This window comes from Vombatus ursinus, unplaced genomic scaffold, assembly GCF_900497805.2.
Source record: "Vombatus ursinus unplaced genomic scaffold, bare-nosed wombat genome assembly UNPS02014973.1, whole genome shotgun sequence".
In the NCBI taxonomy this organism is placed as follows: Eukaryota; Metazoa; Chordata; class Mammalia; order Diprotodontia; family Vombatidae; genus Vombatus; species Vombatus ursinus.
Window position 1 is genome coordinate 20161190 of NW_020954751.1, and position 15411 is coordinate 20176600.

Below are 15411 nucleotides of genomic sequence, written 5' to 3' on the forward strand. Positions count from 1 at the left end.
AATTGCATGCAGCAGGATTCCATTATAACTATGCTTGGTGAGAAACTGGACATTGTAGCAGAGGAATGGACAAAGGAGTTAGAAGACTGGAGTTTGAATCCAGGCTCTGACTGGAAAGTTATTTAATATTTGCCTCAGTCTCCTTATCTGTAAAAGGGGAACACATACTAGCACCTACCTCCCAGAGTTGTTGGGAAGATAAAATGAGATATTTACAAAGCATTTTGAAATCCTTAAAGCACTATACAAAGAATATATATTCACTATATAAAGATAGTTCTCAACATTCACTTTTATAAAATTTTGAGTTACACACACACACATATATATATATATATAAGTGTTATTATTAACCCCACTTTAGAATGAGGAAACTGAGGCAGAGATTAAGTGATTTGCCTAGGGTTACACAGCTAGTAAGCATCTAAGCCCAGAGTTGAACTTAGGTCTTCCTAATTGCAGGCCTGGTGCTCTAGCCACTGTGCCACCTGAAACAGAATATTTGTAGATCTTTTTAGATTCATTCAAACTACCTTACCAATTGACACCCCTGTGTATAACAGAAATGAAAAGATTGTGCCTCTGATCGACTTTCTCTGCCCTTTCCACACCTCCATCAATTTACCAGATTATTTAAATGGTTCTCTTTGGCAGACATGGAAATTGTTAATTATTTTGTACATGCATTTTGATAGTGCCTTAAGAGAAACTTCAGTTTTGAAATTTCTTACCAGATTTTTCAGCAGGGTGGATAGTTCCTTAGTAAGCGTGGAAAACTTTACAAAAGCAGTGCCAAGATCTGGATTATCCCGACTTAAAAAATTACTTCCAAATTTATCTAGAATTTGTGCATAGTTTTCTTCATTCTGTACATGATCTGAAAAGGAAGAGACAAAACGTCATTTTTTTCATGATTAGTTATTTAAAGCACTGATTACTTAGAAACTACTCAATCCTACAAACAACTGAACAAGGATGTAGTAAGCCCCTACTATGTGTGAGACATAGTGCTAGACCCTGGGGGATACAAAGACATACATGGAACAGCACCTGTCTTCAAGGAGGTTACATTCTTCCAGGGGAAGGATCCGTACATGATGAGGCTGGAAGCTGGATTGTAAGGATTAAGAAAAGACAGGAGAGAAAGTGGAGGCACCTACTGTAGACAGCAGCTTCTGGGAACACGAAAGTGACAGGCCCTCTGTACTGCCCTCATGAAATATTGGGAATATTGTGTTCAGTTCTGAGAGCCAGAAGCTGGAAAGCAATCCAAAGGATGGCAACCTGGAAGGTGAATGAGCACTGGCTGGAAGAAACTGGGAATGTTTAGTGTGGACAAAAGAAGATTCAGGAGGGACATGACAGTGGTCATGCAGATAAAGAAGGAAATGGGTGAAAGTGGCAAAGAAGCAAATTTAGGCTTGATATTGGGAAAATCTTCCTAATAATCAGAGTTGTTCAGAATTGGAATGGGCTGTCTTGAGAAATAGTGAGTTTCTCCTCCTTGGAGGTTTTTAAGTCAAGACTATGTGACTGCTTGTCAGGCAAGTGAGGCTTCCTTCTAGAAGAGGGTTGGACTATTTAGCTGTTAAAGTTCCTTGTAATTCTCTAGTTCTGTGACTCTGTATATGAGAGGTACTATCCAGTCTGGACATTGGAAGGGACCTCAGAGGTCATTTACCATAAACCCTATATGAATAAGAATCCCCCTTATAACATGCCTGACAAGTGGTCACCCAGACTTCACCTGAAGACCTCCTAACCTCAAGTAATCAACTCCTGCCTTTAGTTTACAAACGAGAAAAATAAAGTTCAGAGACTTGACTAAGGTCTAAGCTGCTGCAAGGATTTGAACTCAAGTCCTTTTATTCCTAATAGAGAATTCTTTCCACCCTTTCCAGGTGAGAAAATTGAGGTTCAAAGATGAAGTAACTTGGCAACAATAGAGTCTTAAAGGGTTTCTTTACCCCTCCACTCACTTAAAAGTTTTTTTTCCCCAATTACATGTAAAGATAGTTCTCAACATTCACTTTTATAAAATTTTGAGTTATACATTTTTTTCTCTCTCCCTCCCTCACCAAGATGGCAAGCAATCTGATGTAGGCTACACATGTACAACCATATTAATCATATTTCCACATTAGTCATGTTGTGAAAGAAGAATCAGAACAAAAGGGAAAAACCCCAGGATAATGAAGGCACTTGAAGCTAAGAGAAATAGGGGAGACATCATCACAGAAGCGTCATGACAGCTTGGACCTCAAGGGGACAGGATTTCTAGATTGATTCATAAGTTGAAAGACCTAGAGCTACTAAGAGCCAACTTCCCCCTGATCCTTCCTCATTTTACAGATGAGGAAAATGAAGCCTAGGAAAGTATTTACTCAAGGTCATATGGGTAGAAACTGCTAGGGAAGAAGTGAAATCAGGTTGTCTAACTCTAGAGACAGTGGTTTTCCATTGTACCTTACACTGGGTCACATAGCTAATACAAAGCAGAGGGTTCACTTGCCCCACTTCATATCACTGACTCATCATCTCTCAAAGGAAGATAATATTATTGTATTTGCACTACCTTCCTCAAAGTATTGGGTGAGAATAATTCCCCAAGGTTTTAGTGCAGTTTTAAGATTAAAAGTGTACTGAGGGTTTGGAGACACTGTGCTTCATTTGTTTTAGTGGTAATGATGCTAGTGAGTGCAGAGCATCCAGAGCCAACTGAAGACCATTTTAAATATTGCTGTTTTTCAATCAGCAAGTATTAAGTCCATGTCAGATATTGTGCTGAGATATTATGCTGGGTGGTGGCAATATAAAGACAAAAACAAAACAATTTCTGCCCTCAAGGAATTAAGATTCTACCAGGAGAGGCAAGATGTACATATATAAGTAAATACCAAACACACGCAAAGCAAATACATGGTAATTCAATGTAGGGTGGGACAGGCTGCAGAATTCTCATCTAGAGCAGAGGTTCTCCAACTTTTTGACCCCTAAACACACTTATGAATGAGGACTTATGGCACACTGGATAGAAGACCGGCCCTGAAGTCTGGAGGACTGAGTTCATTTCTAGCTTAGACACTTACTAACTGTGTAACCCTTGGGCAAGTCACTTGATCCCAATTGCCTCCAAAAAAACAACAACAACAAATGGGCACAAAAGCAATCTTAACTATTCACTTCGGTTAGTTATTGTGAAGGCTAAACAGAAGAATAAATGTGAAAGTCCTTTAGGGGACAAAAAATGAAAAAATACTAAACAAATGCCAGAGGTTATTACTATTTTTTCCCAGCAAGAGTAACCCTAAAAGTCAATTTTAACTTGCCCACTGTAGAAATGAGCATAAAATAGGTATACGAAATTTAACAGTACTTATAAAGTTGGCACTGACATGTGTTCCAAATGTTTTTATTTAGCAAAAGGGAGAGGATGAGTTCTAACCGTAATAAAAGACAGGCATAATTCAATAATTATCAGAAAAGGATTTTCTCATAAATGCAAAAGACAAAGTCTACCAACATAATAATAATAACAATAACAATAGTAATAATAATAATAAAATTAGAACTTATGCCCATATCATATTTTTGCCTTTTAGATTTTTAGGTTCAAGTTCAGTTAAGACATAGTCATCAAATGATAGAGCCAGAAGAGGCCGTAATGACTACCTAGTCCAATTCTCCCATTAAAAATAAAATATTAATATACAGGAAGTCTCCAAAGTCTTAGCACAATTTTAATCACTAATAATAATATTACTAGCTTAAAACTACACTAGGACTTTCAGCATTTTGTTTTGATGCAAAAGTCACTTCTCAAAAAAAAATATGCTCTGGCTCTGCTTTCCTCATTTTTTCACCTCATAAAAGTTTTCCCAATTCCTCTGAATTCTTTATATTTGCCATTCCTTACACTGTAATAATATTTCATTACATTCATATCCTATCATTTTTTTTGGTGATTTACCAATTGTAAAGAACATATTTTGTTCCTAATTTTTTGTCATTACAAATATCTGCACACATAGGTCTATTCTTGAACCTCATTAAAGTCATTGAGTATAAAACCCAAGAGTGAGTTATAGGATACAGTTTAGCAACTTTTCCTGCATAATTTTCTTGCATAATTGTTTTTCAGTAGTAGCTCCATCCTTGAATTTTCCCATCTTTTCACATCTGTGCTGCTAGGTGGCACAGTGGATAAACTGCCAGGCCTGGAATCAGGAAGACTCCTCTTCAGTAGTTCAAATCTGGCCTCACACACTGACTAGCTACGGGACCCTGTGCGAGGCACCCTGTTTGCCTCAATTCTTTATTTGTAAAATGAGCTGGGAAAGGAAATGGCAAACCACTGCAGTATCTTTGCCAAGAAAACCCGAAATGGGCTCACAAAGAGTTGGACGTGACTGAAACGACTCAACAATAACAAGAAAAAATTTGATGTGAAGTGGTAACGCAAATTTTTTTTTAAAATTGCATTCATCTGATTGTTGGTGTTTTTGAACAATTTTTCAGCTACAAGCCCCTCATTTTATAGATTAGGAAAAAGACTATTAACTTGTACAAAGTCACACAACAAGCCAGTAGTAAAATCACATGCAAGTTCAGGGCAGCTGGGGTTGGAGGTGGGATGCTAAACTGCCCTTAGTTATTTTTTATCTCTGTAAATTAGAGATTTGAAGAAAGCTAATGTGCCTTAATGGTTAAGTATAAGACTAGGAATTGGAAAAACGGGTGATAGAGAAAGACGTGAAGTAGAAAATAGTTTGCTTAAAAAGTAAAGCTTTTCTACACATACTTTGAGGCTATGGAAAAGTTTTCTTCCTTTTTTTTTTTCCTGGAAAGAAATAAAATGGAAATTTTGGGGGAAATTGAAATAGATGCATTACAGTAAAACCTCAGTTATCTGGAGATCAGCCTTCCAGTGACCTCAAACATCTGGAACAGTCCCAAATCCCAAAGCAAGCCAAATGTTAAAAAAAAAACAGGCAGGCATTTCTTAGGGAAGACTATCCCTCAAACATCCAGCAAAGAATATAAGACAAGCTGAAGACAACAGCAGAAGGGTTCACCCAACATACTCTTGGGCCAAAAGGGAAGGAACATTTGGATTTGCTAGTGTTAGCTTGCTCTTTCCACAGAAGGCAATAGAAATTCCAGTGAGAGAAGACAAAGGAAAGAAGAAAGCATATGAGGAGAAGGAAGAGGCAGAGATCCTAGGTTCCTTATTTCCTCCTGAAAAAACCCTTTGGATTAGCAAATCAAGCCAATGTCCATTAAGCCTCTCCTTAATTCAAAGGGAAAAGGTTAGAAAGACACAATTTTAACAGTCCTTGACCTAAAGAAGCTTGCATCCCCCCAACAGAAAATAACATGTCAAAAGTATAATACCAAATAACTTGAAGACACAGAGAGGCAGAGGAGAGAGAGAGAGAGAGAGAGAGAGAGAGAGAGAGAGAGAGAGAGAGAGAGAGAGAGAGAGAGAGAGAGGAACAGAGACAGAGAGACAGAACTAATAATTGAGGGGACAGGGAAAGATTTTAAGTAGTATTTGAATCTGAGCTGAGCCTTAAAGGAGGGAAGGGTTCTAAGAGGCAGAATATATTCCAGACATAGGGTGATACGCTATGCAAAGGCATGGAGAAGGGATATGGAATGCCAAGTTCAAGGAATGGCAAGCAGATTAATTTGGCTATATTTTGGAAAGCATGAAAAAAAAAACAAACAATGAAGACTGGAGCTAGATTGTAAAGGGTTCTAAATGCCAAGCTGAGCAGTTTGTACTTTGTCTCACAAACAAGAGGGAGCCATTGACAATTCTGGAGTAGAGGAGTCACATGATCAGACCTGTGCTTACAAAGATCATTTTGGCAACTATGTGGAGGATGGCTTAGTGAAGGAGCAGGTACCAACGTGTAAAAATGTTAACATAAAATATGTATTAACAATTTCTATTTATTTTAAAGTTCTCTAGGGTTTTGAATTTACCGGGGGGGGGGGGGGGGGAATAATCAAGAAAAAATTAAGTCATTTAACCTTGACGCTTGCCTTGGTCTTTAACTTTGTATGACAGAAGGCATCTACTGATATAACACTTTTAACACTTCTATCCTATTTTTATAGAAGGCTTTATATTTTCTAAAGAAATTTTATCATAAAATGGAAAGAACTCTGGCCTTGGAGTAGTCAGAAGATGAGGAGTTTAGTCAGGGCTCTGCCTTTTTAGAATTGAATGACTTTGGGCAAGGTCATTTTTACCCCTCAGCAGGTCTCAGTGTTCTCACTGCAAATGGAACCAATTAAATACGCACAAGGCCACTGTGACAATCAGAGAGATAATAAACAGAAAATGTTTTGTAAACTACAAAGTACCGTGTAAGTGTTATTTTTAGTCACCAATAACCATTTACTAAGACCCTACTATGTGCCAGGCTTTATGCTAAGCACTGGGGATACAAAGAAATGTAAAAGATAGTATTACATATTGATGTTCATGGACCTCCTTGTGCTTTAGCTAGCTCACCTGTAAAAAATGGACAAAGAGACATTAATGGTTCTCATAAGCTGGATATGAAAAATAATGAATAATTTTTAATAAAGCAGGTACATACACTGCAAATAAAGTCCTAAATAACAAGGGAGCCACACAACACTTTTTGCACGTCCCTATTTTGCAGACGGCACTGTCAATTCTTTGTCTGTAGTGTCGATCTCTTTAATGTTTTAGAAGCTCCCTATTTCCCTACTGTGAAGTTCTAATTATTTCCCTTGAAATTTTTAGCTATGACTTTCCATCTCCCTGAGTTACTGGCCAACATAATGGCAAGGCCTCCCATTCTGCCTCCCTCCAGCTTCCTTCTGGTAGTTAGCAGCTTTTCATCTACATAAAAAGGATAAACTTTCAAGCTTATGCTGTTCCTGTTTCTTTTATTTAAAAAAGCAGCTGTACCAAAGTCTATATGAGAAATGTTGCCCCACTGGAGCCTTCCACCTAGTCTACTCAGCCCAGGGGCCATTATGGATTCCTCACTAATATTTATTTTTATCTCTCAAGAGCTTTCTGTCTTTTTTAAAATAATAAATGGTATATTTATTATAGCTGTATTATATGCAAAAGATTTTATGCCTGTTTGAGAAGCCTGCAGAGACATTTTAATGTTCACTTTTGGGAGATATATCTATCATTAATCTGAGAAGGTATTTCTCCTTTCAGAATATTAACACAAAGCATGAAATTCACCATACAGGGGTGGCTTGACCTACTGCAGATCTTTTATCACCTACAAGGTTACGGCTTCACATATAAAGTCAGTTCATAGTCAAGATCCTTCTGGAGACCCCAAACTTTATCAGTTACACCCTTGTAAATCTCTCCAGATTTGATAGTATGCATATTACCACTGATTGAGCAGGTGACATACATAATAAATAATGTTGTAACTATACTTCATATTGATCCTGAAAAGGAAACTTCATCACACACCACACTTACCCTTCAAACTGGAGAAAATGGAATGGTGATACACTGAGCATCTGCCCTCTTACGTGACTCAGGATTTTTGATCATATAAATCTAACCCAATAATATTAAGTGCCAAATAGGTACAAGGCACTAAGTGATGGAGACATGATGAAAAAATGAAAAAAAGTTACAATACTACACATAAAAGTTACCATAATATAACTCATGCTTCTACTACTGTGTGCCCAACGCTACCCTGGATTCTAGAGAAAGACAAAGTTTACATAATGTAAGATCTCTCTCTATGGAGCCTAGTTTAGAAACAGTATAAGACACAAACAGAAATAATAATACACTACATTATGAGCATTAGGTTTTTTTTTTTAAGTAAAGTCTAAGAAGGAAAATTATAATTTACTAAGAAAGATCAGGGAAGGCTTCCTGGAGGAAATATCATTTATAATGACCACTATAGGATGGCTAGGAATTAAAAGAATTATAGGATCAAGTATATTTTGCTGAAATTGTATGCTAGGAAATTATAATTGTACTGAGCTGGGCCCCCAGGAAAAGACACAAGAAGATACTTGCCTCTACCACTTTGCTGAGGTGAGGGACTATGGGTGTGGAATACTGCATATAATGTCAGATTTTTTTAATTAATTGATTAATTTTACTAAACTGTTTCCCTCTCCCTTCTTTTTAATTTTTTCTTGCAAGAAGATGATCTTTGGAAGAATTAGTGGGGAAGAATACTTTGGGCAATGTAGATGATTTAAAACAACATATATCAATAATATACATTTTTAAAAAGACTAATGGTTTAGAGATTTGCAAATCTAACTAAAAGTGCTTTAAATTGAAAAGGAAAGGTGACAGAGAAAACAGGGTAGTGGCAATGTAGGAAGACAAGAAGTGGAAACACCCACAAACTCATGTGAGATTAAATCCAAAGCAGGATCCAGTAACAAAATATGTAACCTCCAATGGTTCTGTAGAAACTATTGATAACAGATAAGATTAACAAGAGATTGTCATGCATAAAGAAAAAACTGATCTCACAGGTATCATTAAGATTGGTGGGATGAAGTCCATGACTAGATATGGCTCTAGAAGGGCATGCTTTATTCAGAAAAGAACAGGAGAGTTTAATTAAAGAGGAGGACAGAGTAACATTGTATATTCAGATATGTTCATGTTAGGAGAATGAGAAACCAGAAAGGTAAGAATAGTAGAAAAAATTGGGATGAAGATCAATGGAAGCAGAAAAAGAAGTATAATTATTGTTGGGGCATATTATAGACTATCAAGAGAAAAAAGGAAATTGCTGAAAAGTTCAGGAAACAGATTGCAAATCTGGAAAATCATATTAGTGATGGGAAACGTCAATTATCCAGACAGATGCTAGAACTCTCTCTTTGCCAAAAAGCAGAACTAATAACTTCCTGAATTACCTTAATGATAATTTCAACCTTCTAAAAGTAGAAGCAATGAGGGGAAATTATTTTCTGAATTTAATTCTCACCAACAGGGAGGAACTGACTTATTCTGAGGATCTAGATTCAAATAGTGGTTCTACTTACTATCTGTGGAACCTTGGGCAAGTCTCTTAACCCACCTGGGCCTTGGTTTTCTCAAATGCAAAATAAAGTTACCAGATGAGCTCCCAGATTTCTCCTAATTCTAAGTTAATGACCCTATGGGGAACTGGGAAAGATGGGAAACCTTATCTAAAAGCAACAACTCAGTCTTACAATTTGTGGTATAGAAAGCTGGGAAGTCTAATACATGTCCTAGATTTGCGGAGGACAGATTTCAAAATTTCAAAGAAAGGCAGGTAGTATATCTCATAGTTTAACGTTTACCTAGAACTAGAAGCTCTTAAGAATGAAATTCTGAGGTTTATTGTAGTGAAGCACACCTATAACTCTTACTACCTGGGGAGGCTGAGGCTGATGAATTAGTTGAGTCCTGAAATTTTGAGCTATAGGAAGGCTAAAGTCAATCTGGTGTACACATTAAGGCTGTTACCAATACGGCAAGCCCCTGGGAATAGATGGCTTCCAGGCTATCTAAAGAGGGATAAACCTTTTTAGGTCAAAAATGGAGCTGGTTAAAATATCTGTGCCAATCAGCAGAGGTATCAGGCCCATGAATGGCAGCTGTACTTCCAGGCTAGGTATGAGACAGAAACCTACTATCAAAGAAAAGAAAAGGAAAGAAAGGAAGGAAAAAGGAGGAAAATAAATTTTGAAATAAAGAAAACCAGTTCTGATAAGAAAGAAAAGGTGTGATTATCTAAAAACATTGATGTAAATCCACAGGGAACTCACCAACCACTTTAGATTCTAAAAAGATACACAGAAAATAGTTGTAAAGGAAGGTAATGGCATAGGGCAAAAAGCATGGTATGGTCCTATAAGAATGCTGTCAGAAGCGCTAAAGATCAAAATGAGTTGAATCCTACGAGAAAAGCAAACCAAAAGAAGTTGTTAGTGCATGACTAAAGTTTTTATTAGGTTATGCTGGGACATATACTGTCCAGGACTAAGGATATGATTGTTTCAATGTACTCTGCCCTCGTCATAAAACATAAGCAGTAATGGTGTTCAGCTTTGAATACAACATCTTAGACAAAAGACACTATTCAAGGTGGCAATCAGGATGACAAACGACTGCAGTCATGCCATATGAAAATAGCTTAAAAGAAATGGGGAAACTTGGGAGGGGAGCCTAAAAATATGTCTTCAAATATGTAAAGGGCTCTTATAAAGAGAATAGGGAGTAAGCCTGTTTTGGTGGAAAACTAAGAACAAACAATAGAAACTACAAAGAAGAAAATTTAGGTTGTGAGGAGCCATAATTGGAAGATTTTTTTTTAAATTCTTAATTTTTATTTTCAATTCCAAATTGTCTCTCCCTCCCCCCTCCCCCACCTATTGAAAAGACAAGAAATATGGTACTCATTATCCATATGAAGTCATACAAAACATTTCTTCATGAGACATGCTGGGGGGAAAAAGCAAGAAAAATAAAGAGGAAAAATGCTTCAGTTTGCACTCAGAGCATCATCTGTCAGTCCATCAGTTCTTCTATCTGGAAGTAGGTAACATTTTTTTTTTTATTAAAAGTCTTTTAGAATTGTCATGGATCATTTGTATTGATCAGAGTAAGAAAAAACAATTAGTTAACCAAAGGTAAAATGGGCTGTTTGGTGAGCAAGTGGATTTCCTTGCTAGAATTATTAAGCAAAGGACTATCTATCTGGGGTATTGTAAATAAAAAGATTTTTCAAGTTCAAGTGAAGGTTGGAATAGCTGGGAGGTTTCTTTAATTAAAAAAAAATTCTTTCTATTATTACAAACCTGGCAACATAGGCATTTCCTTATATCAATGACAGATAAAGAAGGCTGTAGGAGACCCTGTAAATTCCCTATTTACATCTTGATTTTTCTTGTAAGATATATCCCTAGCACTTTAGTAAACATATTAAATGCTCAATAAATTCATTGTAACTTACTATATATTTGATTTAACTCAGCAATTCTAGCAGTCCCCTGCTTCTGTGTCCCATTCTGAACATCATTCATACTGCCTTGTGTATTTTTAAAAATTCTTTGCACTTTTGTTTTCTTGTCTTCTTAGGGAGAGAGGCTATCCCACTTTCCTTGCTCCCCCCTTTCTGTGTAATAAATACATATGGCCAAGCAAACAAATCTACATGCTGCCTATGTCTGAAAATACATGATTCATTCTGCCTACAAGGTCTCTTCAAACTCTGAAATCCCATGACCTGAGAGAACAACTGTTCAATACTCTTGTTTTATAGCAGAAAACTGAGTGACGAGAATGGGCATTCAACAAGTGAAGAAGAAAGATCTTCAAGGATATTCCAAGACAGCTTAAACCAAGGTGCAAAATCAGGGAAGAGAAGGGAATAAGCATTTATTAAGCATCTGCTATGTACCAGGCACTGTGCTAAGAGCTTTACAAATGTTATGTCAACTGATCCTTGCAACAACCCTAGAAGCTAAGTACTATTATTATCATTCTCATTTGATGGGTAAGGAAACAGAGCCAGAGGTTACGTGACTTGCCCAGGGTCACACAGCTCGTAAGTGTCTGAGGCTGGATTTGAACTCAGGAAGAGTCTTCCTGACTCCTGGCCTGGTGCTCTATCCACTGCTTCATCTAGCTGCCTAGGCAGAAGAATGAAGAATGTACTTGGAATTGATCAGAGTCCAGATCTAGAAGAGGACTTAGAAACCATCTGGTCCATCCCTTATATTTTATAAATGATACAGCTGAGGACCAGAAAAGAAAACTGACTCACCCAAAGAAACACAGGTAATAAGTAGTAGAGCTGAGATTTGAACCCAGGTCCTCTGAATTTAGAACCAGTACTTTTTCCAAATCTCCCCTAGAGTCAGACAGATCTGGTTCAAATCTGGCCTCTAATACTTATTACCTGTGTGACCTTGGGAAAGTCACTTATCCTGTTTGCCTCAGTTTCCTCAATGGTAAAATAGGGATAATAATAGCACCTACTTCACAGGATTATTGTGAGGACCAAATGAGATATTTGTAAAAGTGCTTAACACAGTGCCTGGCACATAGCTAGTGTGGTGTAAGTGCTTAATGCCTTCCCTTCCTTTCTCGCTCTCCCAATTAATCTTTTTGGTAGATAGTTCATCCCCCTAGTACAATGGAAGGTCCTGGAGAACCAAGACTTTTTCATTTTTGTCTTGGGATTCTCAGTGCCTGGCACACAGTAGGAAACTTATAAATGTTTCTTGAACAGAAAAAAAAGAATAATTGTCATTTTCAACTAAACACCATTCATTTTACCTGAACTCAAAATACACTTGGTTAAGTAGGAGGGGTTTATGTAAAGTAGAATCAAGGACGAATAAATCTAGTGTCTCTTGAAAACTCCAACTACCAAATTTTTAGAATCTGGAACTCTCTATCAAGGGTAGAAAGATCATCAGATACTGTCAGCACAGTCATTATGGATCAAGCATAGCCACTTTTCAATTACCCCTTGAAAAGGCACCTGTTTGAATGCATACACTATCAAGAATAACAATTCATTCACTCCTTCATTTGCCAGACACTTAGCTTACTACTACAGGTGGATCAGATAGCTGGATATCCATACCCTCTCCTGCCTCAGGTGGAAACCTGGGAGGTACAGGGCTGGCACATGCAGGAGGCCAGAGAAGGGATCTGAGGGGGTAGCCTTAAGCACTCAAAGATGAGTAACACGTGGCTTCTGATTTCAAGATTATAATCTTACAAATCAGCAAAGATAAGTAAAATTACATTTGAATACAACACTTCAATCACGTGAAATCATAAAAGAGCTAAGAATTAAATCATTTTAAAATCATCATCTACTTGTTCTTGGTACATATTCCCCTAAAGGGGATCAAATGGTGAGTGATTAGTTATGTTTAAAACTATGGCTTCATCCCATAATGTCAACAAGGGACTTCGCTCACAATAAACGCCTCAAAATTCACAGCCAGGTTCAAAACTACCAATGGGATTCAATTGATGTATAACAGCTTTCCAGAGGTTACTTTTGTGTAGATACTTTGAAACTGCTTCTTACATGGAAGGGCTTTTATAATTTACTGTCAAACATGTTTCCATATGAACAACCACTTGAATTTATGTGGGAGTGTTATACATAGTGAAGACAGTAAGCAAATTAAAGAGATACTGGCCCTGCCTCCTCAGAATTTACAATATAAATTGAACAATAACTGCGGCAGCAACAACAGCTAGCATTTATATAGTGTTTTAAGATTTGCAAAATCAGTGTTTACATATGTTATTTTGTTCAAACCTCACAACAACTCTGGAAAATGAGTGCTATTATTATCTCTAGCTACAAAATGAGAATAATAATAAAGCCTCTAAAACCCAGGCTTAGAGGGGTTAAGTGACTTTCCCAGAGTCACACAACTAGTTAAGTGTCTGAGGCAGAATCTGAAGTCACGTATTTCTGAGTCCACGTCCAAAACTCTACCCTCTGTGCCACTAGATAACAACTGGATAACAGTTAGCCCAAGCAGAATAGGCTGTCTTTCCCTGACTGGTGGTCTTAAAGGAAAGGCTGACCACTTGTCAGTTTATGCAGATTATGCAATGAAGCAGGTAAAGCTATTATGATATCATTGTTCCATTTTGGGACACGGCCAATATGGGAAACTGAAAATTTCCACTGTACTGAAAATTCCACCATAATAGGTAGAATATCATCCTCTTCCTCCTCCTCCTCATCAGTTATGTCATTTATCTTAACTTTTCCCATAGGATTAAGATGGAAATGGTGTAAAATAAATGACTGCCTTCTGTAACTTAATGAAAATATTGGGGTATAAACTCCTTTTGCTTGGGAAAATTCCAATAGCACAGAGGAAAGTGATGACATTTAGTTCTCAGACAGTTTTAATTTCCCTCCATTATGTCGCTATGCCTTGAGAGCTTTTTCATTCCATGTGCTTTAAAGATTATAAGATCAGATATAGAGACATCTATTTAAAATGTTTTTAGATTTTTATGGCTCTGTTCTTTCTGGGCAGTTGTGGACAATAGTTCTCTATAGGTAATGATACCCTGCTGTCAAGACAGTTTATGTGTTGAATTTTCAAGACTATTTTTTGACTTTTTATTAGTAGTATGAGAATCTGTCATCTATTTGTTCATGAAGAAAGTTTCTGGCACATAATGTTAGCTACCTGATCTTTCTAGGTATGCAGTAGATGTTAATTTCTTTTGTAGTCTACAATGATATCTATTTTTATTTTGTTAATTACATTGGTTTTTTCCCTCCAATTATCGAGTATTTTTTTTTTCTTCCATCCCTTCCCTATTGGGAAAAAGAAAAAAAAAAGAATGAAAATGAAAATTCTAGTAACAAGCAGTCAAGAAAATGAATTTCCATATTGTCCCAAATGTCCCAACATGCAACAATGATATCTTACACCTTCATTGCATAATTTGTATAGATCAATAAACGTGACCTCCTCAAACATAACTTTTCTGTAATTTCAGAGAGCAATCACCAGATCCAGAATCACTCTAAAAAAATCTCTTCATTTCTATAAACAAATCTGCATGACTCAGACATTTGTTCCACACTATTTTATCAACACATTGTTAGATGAGTTCATGTGGCCACTGCTCATGGAGTGTGCTTTGTGATTCTGCTCTTGGAACTTAGCCACTTCAGAGGCTTTATCCAGAGATACACTACTTTTGGTTAAATTTGAGAAATCCAACAGCCCAGACCTGCTGTTAATATTTACTATTGGTTTGTGCAGCAAAGCCTATTTGTTTCCAAAGTACTTCTGTATTTTAACATGTTTATCATGTACTGTGAGAATATTCATCCTCTTCTGCTCTTTGACAAGAAAATGTTCATCTTTCTCTCACTGCTTGGAGTTGAGAAGGTCTTTGTTCTATAAGCTCTATATAGGGTTCTTCTTTGAATACTTTCTAGATTTGCTATCATCCTGTTATGGAGGGACTACCCACAACAATGAGATCATAGATAGACCAAAGTATTCTATTTTTCCAAGAAGTAAAAAATTCCCAGCAAAGTATACAGGCAGTATGTCACAGTCCAACTTGGGAATCAGTACAATCTAGGTCCAAATTCCACTTTTGACATTTCCTGTCAAAAAGCATTTGTTAAGCACCTGTCCTGTGCCAGAAACTGTACCAAGAGCTGGGGATAAAAAAAAGGCAAAAAAGTCAGCCAATAAAGGTTAATTAAGCACCTACTACATACCAGGCACTATGCTAAGCACTGGGTAGACAAAGAAAGGCAAAACACAGTCCCTGCTCTCAAGGAGCTCACAGTCTAATGTGGGGTTAGCAGTAGGCAAGACAACAGGAAAACAAGTGAATACAAACAAGACAAAGACAGGATA

The 15411-nt window shown here is 37.0% G+C and overlaps 1 protein-coding gene across 3 annotated transcripts in view; it reads right to left on the reverse strand.

The window, feature by feature from the left end:
• LOC114030650 (arf-GAP with SH3 domain, ANK repeat and PH domain-containing protein 1) overlaps positions 1-15411 on the reverse strand; it is a 482413-nt gene that overhangs the window by 175595 nt on the left and 291407 nt on the right. For all 3 annotated transcript variants that reach the window (XM_027845496.1, XM_027845498.1, XM_027845497.1), the window contains one exon: positions 732-877. In XM_027845496.1, the coding sequence (XP_027701297.1) occupies positions 732-877 (146 nt within the window). The remainder of the gene's footprint in view (positions 1-731; positions 878-15411) is intronic.